Source organism: Myodes glareolus, chromosome 20 (genome assembly GCF_982192425.1).
Source record: "Myodes glareolus chromosome 20, mMyoGla1.1, whole genome shotgun sequence".
Taxonomy (NCBI): Eukaryota; Metazoa; Chordata; class Mammalia; order Rodentia; family Cricetidae; genus Myodes; species Myodes glareolus.
Window position 1 is genome coordinate 7,546,267 of NC_142045.1, and position 22,771 is coordinate 7,569,037.

The following is a 22,771-nucleotide window of genomic DNA, read 5'->3' on the forward strand; positions in this document are numbered from 1 at the left end:
ATGCACCTCTGGGCTGGGCTGACGCTAGAACCAGCGAATGCTGTAGGAAAAGATCCAGAAATCAGGCTGATGAGCAACCACAACAGAGTTCAGGTGAGCAACTGACAGGTTTTATGTCATTAGACGGCCAGAGGAAATACATCTTAAGAAAAAAAAATGACATTATACTTGCTGGCAGGAGAGATACTATGATCAAGAATTTGACATTAAAAACTTAATAGCCAGCAAGATTTTCTGCAACTGAAAGCAATTATTACAAAATGTCATATGTTCAGATATTTTGGCTTCTAGGGATGGGATATGAAGCCTAACATGTGCAAAGCCCTAGTTCCATGCCCAGATGATTAAAACAGTGATGTTTTAGCATCTTTGTCCTTTGTTTTAAGGAGCACAAATAAGTGTTCTACTGGAAGATGTGCATAATGACCCTTCTAAGGATAACACCGGTAACACTCCAAAGGCTGAGCGGTAAGGTGCCTTTATTTACCTTCTTCCTTTACTCTAAAACATCTTTTCTCCCACATTTTACATATCTGGCGTTACATGAACAGTAGTGTCAGAATTAGAGTCAGTGAAATATTATGCTTTTCCCTGACTCCAAAAGTTTTTGGAGTTTTGAAGAGTACAGCTGTCAATCATACATAGAGCAAGTCCTGTCGGGAAACCAGATGTAGTCTATTCAAAATGATACTGCGAAGAAAGGACATTTGCATGGAATAAAACAAACCCCATCTTCCTGACCATGTTAAAGTAGACATCTCACCATACTGAGCAAGAGTCATCACCCCAAAGTCATCTACCGTGCGAGGTGCCAGGGGCAGCCACGGTTGTCTTTGCACACTAACAGTGGAGCTCTTGTTGAGGTACCAAGTGCTGGGAAAATTTTAATACCCCAGTAAAAATCTGGTAGTTGCTTTTTTTTTTCTTTAATACAAGAAGAAAGTCCTGCTAGATTTGGAGTGAGTCATACAACATAAACATTCAAATCCCTTCGGACTTAGAATGCCAAACAGCACTGCGTGCTTACATTTCAAAAATCTGCATTCTGGCATGCCAGAACACATATGCTCAGTTCCTGGTATTAAGTAACACTATAGTACTTTTTTTATACGTACTATAAAGTAAACCATTCATAAATTCCAGCCCGATGCCAGTTATGTTAAAATCTTGAGTACGTCATTTAATTCTCATGCATAATCCTGTTTCATTGTTTGAATTCACTCAGTGCAAAAAAAAGAAAAAAAAAGATGGAGAGGAAATTTATTCAAACACCACAGACACACACACACACACACACACACACACACACACACACAGAGTCACATGTACTTACATAAGCACCAGCTTAACAGATCAGGCTCGACTGAAAACATAGCAAGAAATTCACACACAAAAAATAAAAATTTAAATAATTTTTTTTAAGTGAAGACTTCCAGTAACTCAAACTATCTCAAGACATATGAGACTAGAGGAGATTTGGGATGGTGTTAAGTTATATTTCAAACCTCCATTAATGTAAAATCACAAAAATAATAACTATCTAAATTTGTAGTTGTAAGTGTGAACCCTGTAATGATAAGGTTTCAGCTCAAATATAATCGATAGGAGTAGCATGCACACTAGGCAACCCCACAACAAAGAGATAGCATTTGCTTATGGCAGCCACGTCTTATTATTAAATGCAAAAATTGAGAGAAATTCCTCTTTCCCTTTTCAACAGAACCCCGTACAGAAAATAAAATGAACAAAGTAAGGTCCGGGGGGGAACAGATTGCGTGTGGCTAAGCAGAAATTCTGCAGACGGCTCAACCTATGCTGTCCACTTTTGGGAAGTGGTTCCGTGCCCAGCCCAGGCTCCTGCTGGATTGACAGCCCGCAACCTTGGAAGGAAGTGTTCCGAACCAGGGCCAAGGAGATGTACCGCTTCTGTATGTTCCCCTGGATCACTGTGAGAAGCACAGCTTGTATTCCCCATTGTTCCCGTCACCCTAAAGGAGCAGTTCTCAGCCTTTCTAATGCTGCGAATCTTTAATACAGAACCTTCCGCTGTGCTGACCCCAACCATGCGATTATTTTCATTGATGCTTCATAACTGTAATTTTGCAATTCTTATGAACCGTAATATAAATATCTGTGCTTTCCGATGGCGACTCACAGGTTCGCTGCCCTCCAGCAAACAGTGCTGGGAAAGTGCTAACGTCTAAGCCGGACTGAGCATGCGCCTTTCTGAGCACAGTGAGGAAAGCCTTTTCTCACACTGCCCTCCTGTGGTCAAAGTGGGAAAATTATGAGAGCCCTTGAAGAGTGTCCCTAGCATTTCGGACAAATTCACATTTAGGAAACAAAGGGCACTGCTACGCTATCGGCTTTATGAAAACATCATTACCATGTTTGTAAACGTAAATCTTACAAATGCAAGTTTTAAGGCCTGCCTAATTAAATGCTCTGTATGGGAAAACTCAGTATTCTGATGGAAAACTCAGAATGTAGTTAATAGCAAACACTGAGGTATTGATTTTTATCATTATTTAGTTTTGAGTTAAGACAGAATATCATTAAATATACTGTGCCTTAAACACCCTAAGAGAGCCAGTGACATTCAAAAGCAAGTCGGAGACACTCATGAATTCCCAGTCACAGTAGCTGTTGACTCCAGAGTTGTGTGTCTGTGTTTTATGTTAATTATAACAGTAGAAACAGGAGTTAAAATGGCCACTCACTGTGGCAGATAGTAGCATAAACTCTCTTCCCACTTAGTAATGTCTCATATGTATAATGGAATTGTGTATGGAGGCACTAGAATTGTTCCCATTTTGAAGACAAGATGAACAAAGAGGATTAGTAACTTATTCAGGGTTACACAGCTTAGGTAAGAGATAATTCTAGGATTCGAGGCAGGCTGATATCGGCTCCATCACTCTGGGAGCAAACCTGTCTCACACCGAGGAGACAGGGAGCCGCCAGACTCCTCACGCTCCACCCATCTAGCGCACTTGGAGGTAAACGTGAAGTGATGTGTATCCCTCTGCTTGCTACCTCAGCGAAATCCATAAATTACATGTTCATGAGGGACGGACCACTCTCAATGCTAATAAAGATGAACACAAACAGACGCCAGATAGAAACAGATATCACCTACAGTTATTTGTTCCAGGTGTGTTGGTGAGAATACTTGATGTTTGAGATTAAGTAGTGACTTCATTTCCCCGTAACCTTTGTTTTTCTTAATTTATTTACTATTATTACTTCCACACATGCGGAGATCATAAGAGAACGTCCAAGAGTTATTTATCTCCTTCCATCACGGGTTCCAGGTCAGTAAGCTCTTTCCCGCTGTGTCAGCTCGTAGGCTTCATTTTTCCATAACTACGATTTTATGCCAACGGGAACCACTGTGCTTTTATGGCGCCTGTTATCTGGAGTCTATAGTTTTCCAATTACCTGAATCTGTGTCCTCAGCTTCAACCCTTGTAACGAACACACCGGGACTTTGGTTTTCTTTAACGGAAGCTTCATACAGAAGTTTTGTAAATACTGGTATCTCATCATTCACATCCAGGACAGTGATGGTCAGAGTCTGGGAAGCAGAAAGTGCTGGCGTGCCACCATCCTGGGCCACGAGGGTCAGCACGTGCTGAGTCTTCACTTCATAGTCCAAGGGACAAGCTGTCCTCAGCAAGCCTGCTTTGGAAAAGAAGACATGGTGGATTATGGATGTTGCTTGACTCAGAACCACTCACTCTACCTCAGTGTGTGTTACAATACACAATTAAAAAAACTTCCATTGCTAAAGAATGAATCATAACAAAGAGTGAAATTTATTGAACCAACTTTAAGTTCTTATTTTATCTACTAACATTCTTAGTCAGAGAAATCAATTTAAGGTATAAAGACAAACAAAAAGTTTAGAAGTCTATCCCATACGATTATCTATGGAGAGGCCAGCACCAAAGTGCTCAGTCCACCCAACATTTCCCTCACTTTTAAAAGTATCTATGATGCTACTAACATATAGACAGAATAATAACAGAATCTACTATCATTCTGTGACACATGGCACAGTTGAAAGTAGCCATGTTATAAAAATGTGCGTATGACTCTGTTGTTCAGGACATTTGATTCTTCTTAGAGGCCTGCCTTCTGTTGGACTTACTCTTGGTTGAGTGTCATTGGCTTTATGAACAATAACGGACACCGACGCTGCAATTCAGGCAATGAATTTCACAAATTAGCCACCTTCTACCCCACTGCACTGAGCCATGTCACCCGTGTGTGTACGGTGTTCTACACAGACAGCTATTATAGGATAATAACAGTCACACATTTCTTCTAAGATGGCTGACTGCCTGCCTCCCCAAGTTTTTCCTCAAATAATTAAATATTGAATCAGATTTTTGAAATAGTTTTTCCAATAATTACTCCTCGTTTTATACATTGGGGTTATAGGAAACCCCACTATGTTTTATTTTTTGTTTGTTTTTATATTAGACACTCGAGCCTTGTGAGAGAACAAAAAAACCTCCCATCTCATATGGATACATTCTGCAATTATCATTTTATGTCCTTGAAAACTACCTCAAAAGAAATAGCCATTGTAATAGCTAAAGATTCATGATGCCGGCATTACTAAGACACAATTCATGTTTATTCTTCCTCTTTAACAGGCTGAAACAGACCTTCCTTGAGCGTCTTGAAAAGCATTTAAAGTACCACTAAGTCAGCTGGAGGAGAGCCCCAGCGCTTGCAGAACTCGTCAGCCTGTATCTGGACAATCTCCTGTCAGCTGGGCCCTTCGGTGCTGTTCAGACAAGCCTCAGAAGGGAACCATATGTCAGGGTTTGAGAAACGTTCTGATAAATTTTCCCATCAGCATAGAAACAGCGATGCTCACAACTTCCAAATCCTCACATTCACATCAACTCCAAATAATGTTCTTCACAACTGGCCAAATCGCTTACATCTGAGATTTTTTTTTCCCTAAGGTTCATGTTGAAATCACTATTTTATAGACAATTAGATAGTACTTCATATTGTCTGAATATACCAAACTATACTGAAATATATACCAAAATATACTGAAATATCTGAATATTCCAAAATACACTGAAAAAATCATAAAAAGAAAAGATCACATCACATTTAAAAAAATAGTGAATGTCACCAGATAGCATGGCTACAGCGAGATGGCTGAAATGACAGGGAGTGACATCTGTGTAGAGGGAAAGGCATTGAGTAAATGTTGACTTAAGAAACAATGCTACAACGTGGTTCTCCGCCTCCATCTCCATCCATCGCCAGATGAGGGTTCTATGGTGACATGCAAAATATTGATCAGTATGGTTGTGGGCCAAGGCTGGTTCAGGCACCCTCTCCTCTGTCCAGAGAACCATCTGGGGATCTCTCCTTGGACCGGGGATCCCCTTTATAATCAAGTCTCTTGTAAACCCTAAAATGATTCCCTTAGTTGAGGTATATACTTGCCTGATCCCATATCCATCCTTCCTCCCTCCCCCCCCATCCCAGTCCCCTGATCTTTCCCCAATCCTCCCCTTGGCGCTCCAGTCTGTTTGAACTCTCACCTTCCCTGGACCTGGAGGGAGGGGGGAGGAACTTGAACTTCCCACAGGGCAGGAAACCCTGACTGCTCTAGGGGATGGAGAGGGAGGAGGAGAGGGAGTGGGGGGAGTGGGAGGGTGTTGGGAGGAGGGGCTGAAATGGAAACTTTTATAATTTAATAAAAAAAAAAGAAACAATGCTACAACCGATGTGCAAAACAACACCTACAACAAGCAAGGAACTCAGCCATTAAAACCTGAATGTTATTTCCAGTTACTAACCAGTGCTGGCCTCCATGAACGAACGGCGAATTTCCACACCAAAGTCTTTGCATAATGTTGCCGATTTGCCGTATAACCACCTTGCTTTACTTAGTTGGATTCCTAATCTAAGGACTCATGACAGTGTCTATTGCCTCTTCAGCCCACAAGATACAGCCAACTACGAAGCACAGTTAATATCAACCAACAGTTGTCCAAATATCTGTGGTGTGTAGCGCGGATGAGAGTGTGGGTGTGCTGCATCTCTCCAAAAACAGTCTGTCACATAACAACTACAGCAATGGTTCTCGTATAGAGCAATAAATAAGAAGAGTTGGCAGGAATGCAGAGAAATCAAAACCCTTGCACACGATTGCTTTTAAAGCAAAACATTTCAAGTGGAAAACGGTATGGCCATTCCTCCAAAGTAATTTGTTTAATTGGCGAAAGGATCATAAAGCCCCATCCTTCCAAAGAAGCTATAGCAGTTTTAAAATTGTTTATAATTAAAGTATGACACATCCCAGCGACACCACTTCTGGATATTTATGCAAAAGAATTGCAGTAAGGGTCTCTGAGTAGTGACAACGCCAAGTTCACTTCTGTACTGTTCAGAATAGTCAACGTTAAAAATAACTCAAAGGTCTACCAGCAGATGGATAGAGACAGAAAACATGATACATGCGTGTGATGGTCTTAAAACTCATGAGGGGATTCTCTTACATGGGATGGTATGTCTAGACTTTGAAACATGGTGCTGACTGAAATAGGCTAGTCATACTAAGACAAACACTGCATGATTCTATTCATCTACACTTTTTAAAATAATCAGATTTACAGAATTATCAAGAAGAGTGCTTGTCAGAGACGCATGAAAGAGGAAGTGAGAACAGTTGGCTTAGATGAATGAAAAGGGTGATCTTTGAGCCCAACTGTTCAGCACTGGGTCCACAGCCAATATGATGTATTCTCATATAAATTTTCCTTCTACAAAGTTAGGCAGACCTGCAAACTTAGTACTTGGGAAGCAGAGACAGGCAGATCAGGGGTTCAAAGCATCATCTGCTACATAGTGGCTTTGAAGTCATCCTGGTATATATGAGAACTTGTCTTAAACAAAATGTAACAAAATATTTAGTGAAATGAAACGGCTTTTAAGTGGCATCCAGAGCACTGTACCTGATGACCCGTCTAACATGAAGACCATGTCCTCGTTTCCTGAGAGGATGCTGTATGTGACTTCCCCGTTCATCTCTGCATCTGGGTCCTGGGCACTTACACGGTGCACCAAGGAGCCCACTTCGGCATCCTCTCTGACGAAGGCCATGGGATGGGACACAAAGGTGGGGCTGTGGTCATTCACATCCAAAACCACGACTTCAGCTACCAGTGACCTCCATCGCCGGTCTGTCACATTCACAGCCTGATCAGATGCAGTTATGGTCAGTAGGAAAGTTGGGACCTTCTCTCTGTCCAAGGGAGATACGGTGACCAGTGAGCCAGAGGAGGGGTGCATGAGAAACGGGTTCATTCCAGCAGGGCTAGATTCTGCAAAGTATTGTATCCTGCTGTTCAGAAAACTGCCATCACCATCTTTGGCATTGAAGATGTACACCAGTGTCCCTACAGGGACATTCTCCTCTATGCTTATTACAATGAACTCATCCTGGAAGGAGGGGGAATGGTCGTTCTGGTCTTCTACATCAATGCTAAGGAAGACTGTGCTGTTCCACGGAGGGCTTTGGCTAGGGTCTTTAGAAATCACCCTGAGAAGATAATGAGATGTCGTTTCATAGTCAAGTTCCTTAGAGAGGAGCAAGTCTCCCGTGGAGCTGTCGATTTCAAAGTGTCCATCTCTGTCCTCTGCAGCGATACTGAAGTGTAACTTCCCGCTCGGGGGCTGCTGAAGGGGATCAGGTGATTGCATCAGGCTCATGATTTTCGCAGGCTTCGTGTTTTCTGGGATCACTAAATGTCTGATATTCTGAGACATAAAAATTGCCCCTTTGGAAAGTGATACCACCTGAAAGGACAAATGAATATCTGTTGACACAGAGTTCTTTGAAACTAGCTTCACGTATCACTATTAAAAGGTAAGTCTAAACATCTATGTACATATGTATATATATATATATGTTTATACATATATTATGACACTATATTGGAAGCTGATTTCTATTTGTGTTTTTTATATATGTGTTAATTGATGAGAAAATACCTTTTAACAGAATGCAACTGTATCAAAATACTGAAATCTGCTCTATACAGGAAAGAATAAAATTCACCTTTTACCTTGCTGTAATACATGAGTGAGTGCTTTGTGAGGCTGTGCCATAGTTCTTCTAAAACATACTTGGTAATTCTTCAATGTGAATGTCGGACAAATAATTCTCAAAATGACCCCAAATCCTACAGATCAGTCTAGACACAATGACACCTTTGGACAGTGAAATATCAAAGTGTCTTTGTTGAAACAAAAAACTAAAGGTTTGACCACATCAATTTTTCTCCTAATTCACACTTTAATTATGAAAGGCATAATTTGAAAACAGTGCTCCAGGGAAAATAAACTCCTTGTTACTATATACATACAAGCCCATATTATATTTATACTGTGCTGGCGTGACTTATTATAACGTGATCAGCAGAGAGTCCAGCTGTCAACAGTCCCCTTTTGACTGGCCGTAGGTAATTGTCTGCTGCTACAAAGATGTCCCATGACTTGGTTTTGCTGTTGCTGCTGTGGTTGTGACTTGATTAATGCGAAGCTTTGACATGTGATCTCAAGTAATTGTTACAAGCTTTAAAGTTTTCAAAAACCCATGCAATTTATCCTGTGGCCTTTTGTTTATACACAAGGCCCTTCCCTCCTGCAAACTTACCAACTCACTGCCATCAGAAGAAAGAGGAAAGTCACCTTTGCACATCACACCCAAAGCAACACAAATGTCTATGGGGTGAAGGATAGCTCGTCAAGAACTGCACAGAACAAGGGTCATTTATACTTAATTTTTTTCCAAACAGTAACGAAAAGGCAAGCATTGTGTGTAATATACTCTTGAAATACGATCCACACACTTGGACTGTCTTCATACTATCTACTTGTTTAAAAAAATCAAATGAAAGCCTCAGAACGTTCTTCTACATTTTATGTTGCTAACATTACCTGAATATTAATAACTGCCTGTCCTTGAAGTGGGGGCACCCCCTGGTCACTGGCGATGACTGTCATCCTATAGGAAGGTCTATAGTCGTGGGAAAGAATCGTGGTGGTTCTTATTTCACCGTTGTTGGCATCGATCTTAAAGTGAGCAGGATAATCTATATGCAAAAACGAAGACACTAGATTAATTCATAAAACAGAAGATGGGATCAATTCAGTTAATGTATTCATATTTCAGAACATGTATTTACTTTAAATTTCTTGAGAGTTTAAGGAGCTACAGAATGCTAATTTGGCTTTAATTCCTTGAGGGTCTGAGGAGCTGTTTGCCCTGTTCAAATGTTTTCCAGAGCACTGATGCACACATGTATCAAACGCAGCACACAACACTACTCTGATCTCTCCAGTTTTCACGTTTCCCTGCACAGTTAATATGAATCCAACTTTTACATGCCACTAAAATATAGAAAAGATTATTTTTTAGTGTAAGTACATAAAAATAAAAAAGTAGAGAACTAGGCATGGCGGTGCATTAGCCCATTATCCAGTGGGAAGATCGTGCCAGGCCATCCTGAGGTACGTGGTGAGACCATCTGCAGATTTCTGCCACCCAAGTGCAAATTTTGCCTTTGAGATTCATTTGCTAACACTATGTAGTGGCATTTCATTTCCATTTTAATAAATAAAGCTCATTGTAGGGAACAGTTTCAGCATCTCACCACTATTTTATTTACTGAAATTAGGTCATCACCAGCGAGTAGGATCCCTTCAAAATTGGTCCCTGGGTTTCTGGACAGAGTCCCAGGACACTGCAGCAATTGTCTGTGCTGCGTGCAGGACGGTGCAGGGTTTTCTCATAGACTTGCCGTCTAAGATCTGAACTCTCTCATTTCCTCTAGTGCTTCTGCTTCCCTTTGGTGGTAAACAGTCATGCGGGAGCATATTCTGCACGGGTGGAGTTCTCACTTTTTCTGGGTTACTCGTGATTTCTAGGCCTTTACAGTAGACAGAGAGTGGATAAACGGACACACCAAAATATACCAGAAGTTTGTATGAATGCAAGTAATTTATGTCCATTCCACAGCGTGTTTAGTTAAATCATAGACTATAATTTTCAATCAAATCTGAATACTTCAAACAGCATGAAAGCCTCAGACAAAGCCAAGCGTGCAAAGTCGCTCTCTGTTTCCACAGCTCTGAGTCAGTTTTGTTCGGTTACTCTGTGCCAGCTTAAGGGATATAAACAGAAGAGAGCCCCTGCCTTTGAAGATTTAGAATACAAAGTCAGTGTCTATGAAAGACTATTAGTTGTGATCCCTATTTTCATCGGCTCATTTCTGTCCCACAGGTATCCTGCAGAAGACACTCTCATGAATGATAAAAATCCTGTTGGTATTATAGTATTTTTACCTTGGTATACTGTCATATTATAATTAGAGCTGCCTCTATTTAGTAATGAGTTAAGGCCAAACCAGACAATACACATCATTGTATGCTGATATTGCTATGCTTCAAATATCACCTTGGAAGCTAATTTAAAAAAAATAGCATCTCAGGGGACCAGTGAGTCAGCTCAGCAGATCAAGGCAGGCACTTGCTGTGCAGGTTCAGCAACCTGAGCTGCAGTCCTGGAACCAGGTAAAGGCGCAGAGAATCAACTGCACCCATAGCAATAACACCTCAGACACTGAGAAATGTAGGCTGCACATCAGCGCGTAATCTTTTAGATTGGATGATTTCCATTGTTTTTCGATGTTTTAACAATGGCGGTCTGAAGAAAACCAGTCGGTCCACGTACGCTGCCAGATCCTCCACTGCATTTTCGTCCTTCCGAGAGTCCCCTTCCTGACTGACGTGGGTTCTCTATCCTTTACTCCATGGGCCATAGACATGCGAAGTATGGCTTTTCTCGCGTTCAGGTAAAGGCCCTATGCCAGGATCAAAGCTCAGTCTGTGCACACGTGTGTGTGATATTCAGTGTGAGTGTGTGATTGTTTATATGAATATGAATGCATGCATATGTTTGTGTGTCAATGTGTATGTAAATGAATGTGTGTGAATGTGTATGTGTGCATGTATGATCTGTGTGACTGTGAGGGTGTGTATATGTGTGAGTGTGACTGAGTATGTATATGTGTGTGTAATTGTGTGGAGGGTGAGTTTGAGCTTCTCCACCTTCACTGATTTTTGTAGTTATTCGTGTTCTTTGAGTACTCTCAAAACTAAAGAGGAAGTTGATGCAAAGATCTCACAGATCTCACTAACCTAATGACTCTGGGAAGACATTCTGCCCCAGTGCTAGACTAAGCAAGCTCTGAAATATTTACATGAAAAGAAATCAGAGCGCCCCCTGGTGGGCAACACGGAGCATGGAAGGAGAACTTGCTCCCTGACAAAGCCTGTGATGAGGACTTCCCAGTCCCTGGTGGAAGCAGAGATGGGCTCAAGGACAATAAGGTAGAACTTTTATCTTCTGTGAGCTGCGTCCGTCAAATACATTGCAAGATTTGCCTAGATGAAGCTGTAGGTGGTCCATTTTCACGGTAGTGTCTCCCTGAATGATACCATTGTGTGAGCACGTGTGAAACAAAGCTTCAACAAAAACTCTGTCCCCTCTCATTCAGGGCACGGGAGCTGCTCCAGGACATCAAATGTAGGCGCTGTTTCTGGGGCCGAACACAAACACCCTGCAAGTTTATCACAAACTGTGTCTCCACGCTTCAAAGTCGTTCCACTCAGGAGACATGTTTTAAACTGGCTGTGCAGTTCTGATTGCAAAATGCTTGTTAATATTCTTTGCTTGGCTTTCAAATCATTTGTCCTTTTCTTTCTGATCTCTTAGGATTCTTAATAAAGCTGAATGCAATTCTGTGTCATTACAGGGATTGTAATTGCTTTCTTCCAATCTGTGAGCTGAGACTCACAACATGGTAACCAGTGACATATTTCATGAAGTTCTGAATGTCAATGTCATTTCACCCAGCTACTTCTGTCCATATTTTTCTTGTTTAAAAGTCGTTTTCGCCCTCAACATCAAATCATCAACCTCTTACATTTTCTTCTGTGATAATTCAGATTTTGACATTTAAATATGACAAATGTTGAAGAGTAAGAAGTAGGTATATAATACCACCTGTGTAACAAAGGAGGTCTGAACCAGATATTGATGAGCCATCTGCTGAATATATATTGTGTATCAAATCTTCATACACTTATCCACTGATCTATTGTTAATGTGTCGGTACTATGGTGTCTTCCTTTTAAAAACTTTATAAATGAAAGTCCTATGGACGCATATTTTCCATTTGTCCTTTCGACATTCATATTTTTTAGCTCTTCTATTATGACTTTAGAACGAACATGACATATTTCACCAAACACTGGCTGACATTTTAGTTGAAAATATTCTAAACCAATAAATAAACATTCAAACATTTCTCTCCCCTAATACGAACAGTACAGATATAGATTTTTATTTCATTTGCCTTTCATGCCTATTATTAAATCTTTACATTTTTTCATAATGGTTGAAAGCATCTTCTGCTATAATTTTCCTTACATTCCTTAGCAAGCATAGATCTTAATAAAAGGAATTGAAGAAATCCCCTTCAGAAAAAAAAAACAGGATAACAGTATAAATACTCTGCTGTTCAGAAGTCTGGTTTTCTGAGCAAGTGTGTTGAAATGAACACTTATTAGCTTTGCAGCAAAGCCACTCTGTACCCATGCCAGCTTTGCGGCTTCAGCACAGTGAACGAGACCCTTGGAGCAGTGTCTCTAAAATGCTCGCACCATGTAGTGATGCTTCTCCCTGAGAGCAGGCAGGCACGTTAACTCCAGCATCTGCTCCCTGAGAGGATGCAGGCACACTAACGCCAGCATCTGCTCTTGTATCTCTTGTGTTTTCTATGGAGAGACCCTAATCTGCTTCAGACAAGGACAAGGTTGTCTCTGGGTTTTCCTTGTTGGTGTCAAACAAGGTAGATGCCTTTTGAAATGGTCTCAAACACAATGTCAAGTAAAGCAAATTACTGGAAGAAACAGGAAGACTGCGTATTTTAAGAGAAAGCGTGAAAGTAAGTTTATGTCAACAAAGTCTCCGTAGAGTGTTCCACGTGCTTGGTATGATTTGTGGTATGATATAGTAGACATGTGTAGCATGAATTCTATTTGGTATTAATAATAAAAACCCAGAGTCAGATATTAGGGGATGAAAGCTGAGAAATCAAAGAAGCAGAGCAGTCAGCCACTAGAGAAGCCTTTAGCCTCTACCGAATCCTCAGACCAAAAGGGCGATCCTGTCCTCAGACTGTATCCTCTGACTGACTGTTCAGACTGCATCTCCAGACTTCTGCCTCAGACTGCAATGAGCTCCTGTCTCTTCCAGCCTTATATTCTTGACTCCACCCAGCCATATCACTCCTGTCTCCACCTCCCTAGTGCTGGGATTAAAGGTGTGGGATCCCAAGTGCTGGGATCACCTTTGTGTGAGCTCTTTTCTCCTTTAGACTGGATCAATTTCGTGTAGTCCAGGGTGGCCTTGAACTAGCAGAGATCCATCTACCTCTGTCTCCTGAGTCTTGAGATTAAAGGTGTGAGCCATCACTCCTGGCCTCTAGTGACTTAGCCCTGCACTCTGATCTTCAGACAAGCTTTATTTGTTAAAACACAAATAAAATATCACTACAGATATAATTTATTCTCATCCGATGAATAGTCTCCATAGATATCCATGTGTGCTCTAACACATCAGGCATTAATTGCCACTTCTTACCTAGTCATTTCCTCTTTCCTTTCAATAAAAGTTGACTTGGACTTTAGATTCTCAACAAATCATGCATTTAAGATGGATGGTTTCTATTTAGGACATAGAAAGCAGCTAGTAACCTCCACACAACTTCAATATTTTCTTTGTGTTCTTAAGTACAGAGTGATTATTACAGGCAGCAAATGGATTTTGTTTGCAATTTGGTTTTCTAGTGTAAGTTTTCTAGGGAGTTCTGAGTGAGCAAGGTGGCACCCCCAAAGGAGTGAGACAGGGGATGAGGGGCAGAGGGAGCTTTGAAAACCCTCGTGTTTTATGGATATTGACTTTTACCTGGAGAGATGGAGTATGTAAGTTCCGCACTGAGTCCTTCATCGAGGTCCTTTGCAAAGACAGTGGTAACCAGTGTATTGACTGGCTGACCTTCCAAAGCCTGCCATGGAGACAAACAGCTTACTGGTGAGTCAGTGAAGTCCTTAGGGGTGCAATAGTAGATCATTAAATGAAAGAGACAGTATTTTTTAAAAAAATATATCAAGCACCTACTGACAGTTCTAAAATCTGCAAGCTACTCAAATGCCCACCATCAGAAAGTGCATGGATAGAAATCTAAGGAAAGAGTCCACCTTATCTGCTACAATTTTGAAGAAGCTATCTGGGACATTTGAGTGAAAAATGCAAATAAATTAATTACGATGACATAAAATTAAATATTTTTCTATTTTTGAAATTCTTCTGTTTTAAAATTTTTCTATTTTTGAAAGAATTTAGTGTTCTCTCAACAGTTTATTGAGTTAGTGTTCAGACTGCTTGCTACAATCCAAAATATGCCTAGCACAAAGATCTGCCTTTATTTCAGAAAGTGTATCTTACGGTGAGTATGAATTGCCCTGGAGCGATAATGCGTACCGATCATGGGTACCGATTACCCCAATGAAACACAAGGTATTTTATGATACAATAAAAATTGCTCCAATAATGTTCCTTTTGACAGATTTTTTCCTCACCTCTTGCTTTGGAAGATCAGTTTAAATTTCCTAACTTTCTCAACACCCTCTTGAGTTGTTCACTACACATGTTTGATCAGGGTTTAAACCTCAATTCAAGTGTTTGGAGATCAGTAGCTGCTAAGTTTTTTATACATGTGATCCATATTAAATATATATATTGTCTTATGAAGAGTGTTAAAGAATGTGCTGATGTATTGCAGAAATAATAAATATACAAAACATGGAAAAGAAAAGATGGGTTTTATGTATACATGATTACAAGTTTGGCGTGTGCGTACGAAACCCAACTTCTCTGGTCTCTGAATGGATACTCACTCATGTCGGAACTACACATTGATCCTAATGACATCACTGATCCTCAGTGACATCATTGTAGGCACATCAGCTGCACATAAGGAGCTGCCCAGAGATGACAGCAAAGCAGAGGAAACCCACCCACAAGTGAGCGTGACAGACACTGGGGTGGCATTGTATCGTGCAATGGGCAGAACTATATTTCCTTTAACCAAAATGGAGGTGGAATTCTGGAGCGCACACAGTCAGTTTCTTTATGTTTCCAGCCATTCTCTTAGCACACACACACACACACACACACACACACACACACACACACACACACACGAGTCTATGTTGTTAGAATACATGCAACGCCATTGTACCACGACTGACGACAAATTCCCACCTTTGACCACAAGATGGCGCTCAAAACAAATGACTGTAAAAAAGCCCACTGCAAAGCGGCTTCACAGACCTTGATGTGAAATTCCTTTCCAGGGAGACACTGTGGGAAGAATGGCCTGTTGTCATTGATGTCAGTGATCGTGACATAGACCACCATGGTAGCATTCCGCGGTGGGGAGCCGTGGTCCGTCACTAGGACGGTCATGTGATGATGCCCCCGGTGCTCACGATCCAATGCCAGCCAGTTGATCAGCTCACCTGGGAACACAGCAGAACAAGACAGGCATTGTGCACTGGAATACTGGCACGGCAGTGACAAACCACGTCCAAAATAATCAACTGAGAGAGAAACTAAATTAAAAGCTTCGGCCCTCGAGATCACTCCCATACAAAGTAATTCTGCTCAGTGTGGCTGAAAACTCTGCCGGTGTGCAACTATAATCTCAGCAGTCAGAGGCACCGAGGCAGGCGGGTCACGAGTTCAAGGCCAATCTAAATAAAGAGACTGTCCATCAAAACTATCGCCAATCTAAATAAAGAGACTGTCCATCAAAACTATCGCCAGAAAATACGACTTGAAAAATTCTTTATCATTCTTCATATTGCAAATGACCCACCATGAATCATTTATAACCCCGCCCCATAAATTCATAAAAACAAATGATTTGGAAGATTTATAATGCCTGTTTATTGGCCCTTATGCTGCTACAGAGAAAAAGGAAAACGTGTAGGCTATGCATCCAGGGTTCTGGATTCGGTTCCCGGATGCCCGCCTGCCTGGTTCTCACAGCTGATTCCCTCAGGGCTGCTTCTCCGAATCAAACACCACTGAATGTTTGACAGTGCTTTGCAAACTGCAGGCCATTGGCCATTGTTATCGTGACTTTGCAATAACTTGAAAAACATATTCCCTGGGCACTCACCTATCATTTATACACGCCATTTTTTCTTACATGCTTTTATTGATTTTATTGAGCTATATATTTTTCTCTGCTCCCCTCCTTCCCCCTCCCATTCTACTCTTGCCCATGACCCCTAAGCTCCCATTTACTCAGGAGATCTTATCTTTTTCCCATGCAGATTAAATCACGTTATTTTTTTAACTCACAAAATGTGTGTATAGTAAAATACAGTGAAAATTACCCAAGTAACTATCAATGCTCTTCAAAGCTTATTTTGTAATTCTTATTTAGAAATGTGTTGTCTTTAGTAAATTCCCTCATGTTTCATTCTTGAAGACTCGGTATAAGCTTCTAAGCGCCTGTCCTCATTGCCACAGGCCTACAGAGGCCACACACTTCTTGAGAATGTGCTGGATTTCCTTCTGTCCAGCCTAGCCCTGGCTTCCTTGCCATTGTGAATAAATCTATCTGTGAGAAAGCAAACACAAAACAGCTCCCACCAAACATTCTTATTGCTTAGCTTTCTTCACTCCTAATCCAGATGAAATGATACTGTATAAAAAAAACTAAGATAAAGAAGAAAGTCTATGTCTGCGTGAGTTGCTTAATCAGTGAGCTTAAACAGTGTTTACCGACACATTTTCTACATCAACCATATTTAAATAGTGTTTATTGTAACTGGGATTTTTCATAAATCATACGCACAACAGAATTTTTAAACTTCCGATCTGTAACTCTGAAAGCCCCAACTCTGGATTAGCAAATGGAGTTTTATTTCATGAAAATTGCTTAAACAGGTGGCTTCCCTCGTCTCTGGCCACCTCTCCCTTCAGTTACCAGTGTGTTTCCTGGTTTCCCGTATGTGACTAAGACACACTGTGTTCTGGGGACTGAAGAATGAATTTCCAAATATAGTCACATCTTATACTCAGTTTTTAATTTAAGGTGTCAGAGAGTAACTACATCACACTTGATTAATCCTCGTTCTCTCTTGTTCCTTACCAAAATGAGCACAGGGTCATAACTGCTTCTAGTGATCTTGAAATCGTAATAAAATTACTCTCTATCGACCTTGATGGCATTTATTTTTCACACACACACAAAAATCTTGACCTTTTTGCTATGCCTCAAAAAGAATGAGATAACAAACCATCTACCCCTCTGCAGAAGCAGAGAACACCAGGGTTCTCCATACTTGAGGTGACTGGTATTGCAGGAGGCAGGGAGCCACGAAAAGGTGGGTTTCAGGAAAGACTGTGGAGAGTATGCACCAGACAGGGGTGAGGTCTCCCGAGAGAGCCGCCCCAAACAAACCTTCACACAGGACGTGGGCAGGGCAGTGCTGGCCACGTCTCTAGGGTAGTATAGAATTGCAAACAATCAAAAACTGCTTAGTGGTCAGGATGCATTCTGAGAACATATCCGCAACCAGCTTCATCACCGTGCAAACATTCTGGAGTATACTAGCACAGACCTAGCTGGTGAGGCCTTCATGACACACCCCTGCCACACACTGCCACGCTTGGGCTGTGAATGTGAACAGTGGTCACTGGACCGAACACTGAAGGCAGCTGTAACAGAGAGGCAGTAGCCGTGTTTCTAAACTAACTAGAGACAGTAGGAGCAGGGGTGCATGGGAGTTTTTCAACCCCATTGTAATTTCGTGGGACCACTGTCTTAACTGCAACCCATCTTTAATGAAGCAGTCTAAGCCTGGGCTGGCACCGGCAGTGTGTAATGTGGAAATAAAAGAAGACAGAATCGGGGGAGATGAGATTCTTCTCGATGTTATCTTCATTTTAAAATCACAGCACTATACTAAAAGACTGTGTTTCCCAAAACCCAATTTTAAAATTTCTTCGTGCTGAAACCATGTCGGAAGATTTAAGATGGTTTTTTTTTTTGGTTTTTATTCTGATTTTTTTAGAGATATGGATGAAGGCTGTGAATGGTACCTGTGTTAGGATTCATCTTGAAGAATTTTCCATCTGTCAAAAGGAAATACGACAGCTGCCCATTCTTCCCGGAGTCAGCATCTATGGCTGTCATTTTGCCTATTACCCCTAGGGGGATAGGGCTCTCCTCAACTTTCAAAAACACCTTGCCCTGCAGGAAGGCTGGGGAATGGTCGTTTTCATCCAAGACATGAACGATTACCAAAGTGCTCGCATTCCGCAGCGATCTGTTCTCTGGGATCCCCGCCAAAACTTTAAGCCTGTGCGTCTGTGTAGATTCATAGTCTAGCTGTCGCTGCAGGGAAATCCACCCTGTGTGAGGGTGGATTCCAAACACTGCAGAGTCCACGTTGACATCCAGGGAGTATGTCATCTTAGCGGCTGGGTGCTGTGGCTGCAGCGGGTAGGCTTGTACCTGCAGGATTTGAGTCGTCAGCGGGAGAGACTCGCTAACTTCCACCTGATAGACCAAATTTTTAAAAGCCACGGCTGGGCTTCGTTCTTGGCGTTCGATGACTACGGTGAGCACCAACCGGGATGCCTGGGGAGGAGTGCCTTGGTCCTCAGCCACCAGGGTCAGCCTGAGCTCCCCGTGGCCTTCCAGACTCTCCCTGAGGTACAGTACCCCGCGACCTCGGTCCATGCTGAACATGCTTGGTTGAGGGTTTGCAATGCTGTACCGGACCAGTCCGTTCAGCCCGCTGTCTCTGTCCTCTGCGCGGGCAAGGTACAAGGCTGTGCCAGGTGGAGTGGTCTGGGGGATCCTAATCTCATCCGAGGCCGTGGGAAACTCGGGGCGGTTGTCGTTGACATCCATGACAGTTATGTTCACTTCTGTGCTGCTGCAGGCTGGGGAGCTGCCGAGCTGCGCCTGGACAGTGAGGACAACCATGGGCTGGGCTTCGTGGTCCAGAGGCTTCAGGGTGCGGATGCTGCCCAGCCACCTGTGAATGGAGAAGGTTCCATCCAGATCGCCAGAGGAAATTCGGTAAGAGATTGGTTCTGAGGAATCTGAAAACAGAGAAAAGTAAAGAAGCAGTTGCCCACCGTGGAGAAGAACGGGGTGAAGCCTCTACCATCCGCAAGGGCTGGTGAGACACATGGCTTAAGGCTTTCTTTGGGATCGAAGAGAGCTGCCAGTGGACAATGAACAAGTCATTGCTGTCTTTACCTTTCTTGTGTTAGGTAAAAGAGAACCACATTAAGAAAATAATATCAACATCTTTTTCAAGAAGCCAAGTTAAATTTATGTTGGTATTTTTCTATGATATCCACCTTGTGGATGGCAAACATCCTCCACAGAGGAGAAAAGAGAGAGAGGAGAAAGGACAGGGAGGACCAGCTCTCAGAGAGGGAGTCTCTTTCCGGACTTTGTCCTGAGGAGGCGCCACTACACACAGCAAGAAAGCCAGGCATGAATATTTGCTCAACTGCTATGTGGATTAGCACAAAATCTTAAATCAGTCAAACTGGGAGCAAAAAGGGAATGCTTAAATAAGACACATTTACACAAAAACACCGTGTAACTTACTATGTAGTAAAAGGGAGTTATAGGTAGTTTAGCTTGAAAGCTATATAAAGTAAGTATGTGGGTTGTAGTTATGAAATAAATATAGCAAGATAAATATTTATAAAAAATATTCAAGTACATACACTTTGCACACCATAATTATTCTGTACTATATTAAGCATTCTTTTGAAAATTCCTGTTCTTTCTTTTTTTCCTTTTCTTTCTTTCTTCTTCTTTTTCTATTTTTTTTAGTAGGCTTTTCAAGACAGGGTTTCTCTGTAGCTTTGGAGCCTGTCCTGAAACTAACTCTTGTAGACCAGGCTGGCCTCGAACTCACAGAGACCTGTCTGCCTCTGCCTCCCAAATGCTAGAATTAAAGACATGCACCACTATCGCCCGGCGCCTGTTCTTTCTTTATCAGGAATTGTGAGCTAGGCGGCAGCAATGATGGTACAATAAGCAGGCCGAGAGCTGCACATCCGTTCATTTTGTACAGATTGAAGGAAATACTTGAGGTTGCATGACCCGACAAAATAGGAAATTTTACAGGAATGGACTTGGGGGCAGCATTAAGAATTCCGCACTTACTCAAGGACTCCCTTGCCTTCACTGTCCCAACAAGAGTGTCCGCGGGCACGTCTTCATAAACGGAGAAAGTGTACTTAGGCCTTTCAAACTCCGCAGGAGCCAGCGTGGTTTGCAGAATGTGGATGGTGACGTCAGCATTTGTGGCAGCCGCGAGTCCACCACCATCTCGAGCGCGGACCATCAGAAAAAGTGTGGTAGCTTCCAAACGGTTGAGAGTTGATGCTAAGTAGATAATACCTGGGTAGATGAATGAAAACATCAGTGAATGGGCGATAGGCAATGATTGCTAATGCAAGTGTCTGGTCTATAAGGTTGACTGTGTCATGTTTAATTTCATGTGTTCACTTGACCAAGTCTTTGGTTCTCCCATTTGATCATATAGTATTCTGGCTATGTGTCAAACAGCATTTTAAGGTGAGATTAACATTCAAAACCAAAGGCAGAACGCAACATCTTTCTCTCTAGAAAATAAGAGGGTCTTATTCAATTAGTGAAGGCCTGAACAGAGCATAAGAGCTAACACACCTCCAGTGGAAGTTGCCAGCCCCCTGAACTGCATGAGCCAATTTCTTGTAATAAATCTTTTCACATACTATTGGCTGTTTCCCTGGATAATTTCAATTGAAACATCTATTTTACAACAAAGGAACTTGAACATGCTTGTAAAAATGATGTCCAAATTCTTCCAAGCAATCATTTTCTAGAGTTTAAGCATTAGACATTTGGGGGGCATCTCATCTCATCAGAAGAATTTATGCTGCCCCCTTTTTAGTCTTACTATGATATCACCAACTTCAGATGATGGAATAACATCTCATGTGTTCTAATGTGGAGCTAACACGTCTTGGGTGACCACAACCTGTCTGGGTGTCAGAATTCTAAAAGAAGTTCAAAGTCATTCTCGGCCACTGTGATCGATTGATTAGTTTTGTGAAGTTTACACAACCTCGGATCTCCAAGGAGCAGAGCCTCCCTGAGGGATTAAGTAGATGGGGCTCAGCTGTGGATGTGTCTTGACAGATACAGGAAAGATCAGTCTGAAAATGGGCAGCACCATTCCTAAGTTTTGGGGCCCGGTAAGGCTTATGAGAAAGTTGGCTGAGATGCATTTATTCTCTATCTGTTATGAGGTGTGATATGACTAACCATCTCAAGTTCCTGCCCTGACTTCCCCATAATAGTGGGCCCCCAGCTGTGCAATATAACCCAAACTGTAGGCCAAATAAACCCTCTCAAGTGTGGTGCTTTTGGTCAGGGTATTTTAGCACAGCCACAGAAAAGAAACTCGAAGAACTACAGAGAAAGCTAGAGACCAGCCTGGGACACATGAAATACTGTCTCAAAATGAATGAATAAATAAATAAACAAATGCCCAGTTTTTCAACAATTTTAATTCCCTGATCCTTAGTCTCTCAGAAAGTTAATGTGATAATACAACACCTCTATTTTCTTTTACCTCCTATTTTATTGAGGTATAAGTGAGACATAAAATTATACCAGTTCAAAGTGTAGAATATCTTCATCTCTATTTGCTAGACTGCCCAAACCCCTCAAAACTCATTCCACAGATAATTTTTAAAATAAGAGAATATAAGTTGCTTCATTATTCTAGTTTGACACTGTTTGGAAGATTGCAGAACCTTTGGGAATTGAAGCTTAACTGGGTAGAGTGGAGCTGGGGAGAACTGCCCTTAAGGTTATTACTCCCTTTTCCATTCCCACCCATCTCTGCTATCAGTGCCATGGAGACATGAGCAAGCGGCCTTGAGTGCCGACTGCCACAGTCGGAGCATCCTGCTGCATTCCTTTCCCACTCTGACGGATGTGGTCTCAAACCATGAACAAAATAATACTTCTTCCTTTAACAGAGACTATCCAAAAGGTTACAAAAATAAGAAGATGCATTAGTCAGTATGAGCTGCTACAACAAAAAATAACATGTCTTGGAAGGCCTGAACAATAGAAATTTACTTCTCACAGATCTGGAGATTGGAAAGATAACCATCAAGGCAACATAGACCTCCCCCCCATCCCACCCCAAATCTGGTAAGTGCTTTCTTGACAAGTTTATAGTTAGCTATTTTCTTATTACACCCTTACAGGGCAAAGAAACTGGGCTTTGGTCTTTCTTTTCTAAGGACATTCTGCTTTTCTATTGTGTAATGAAATACATAAGTCAAGGTACTTTCCATCCGGGCAGAGAAGGAAGGAAGGACAGAAGGTGCATGAAGAAGTTGGTCACATTGTGTTCAATCAGAAAGAAGAAAGCCATGGATGTTGTCCCAGCTCACTTTATCCTTTCATACAGACCAGAATTCCAAATTGTCGAATTTTACAAGTGTTTCTAACTCAATTAACCTCGACAAGATAATCCTCCACAG

At 41.7% G+C, this 22,771-nt stretch overlaps 1 protein-coding gene across 1 annotated transcript in view; it reads right to left on the reverse strand.

Moving 5' to 3' along the window:
* Positions 1 to 22,771, reverse strand: part of Dchs2 (dachsous cadherin-related 2) — a 200,358-nt gene that overhangs the window by 49,574 nt on the left and 128,013 nt on the right. The window contains exons 4-10 of the mRNA XM_048424743.3: positions 20,391 to 20,627; positions 18,293 to 19,303; positions 15,506 to 15,693; positions 14,078 to 14,177; positions 8,983 to 9,137; positions 6,996 to 7,839; positions 3,442 to 3,681 (exon numbers count right to left, since the gene is read on the reverse strand). Of these exons, the coding sequence (XP_048280700.3) occupies positions 3,442 to 3,681; positions 6,996 to 7,839; positions 8,983 to 9,137; positions 14,078 to 14,177; positions 15,506 to 15,693; positions 18,293 to 19,303; positions 20,391 to 20,627 (2,775 nt within the window). The remainder of the gene's footprint in view (positions 1 to 3,441; positions 3,682 to 6,995; positions 7,840 to 8,982; positions 9,138 to 14,077; positions 14,178 to 15,505; positions 15,694 to 18,292; positions 19,304 to 20,390; positions 20,628 to 22,771) is intronic.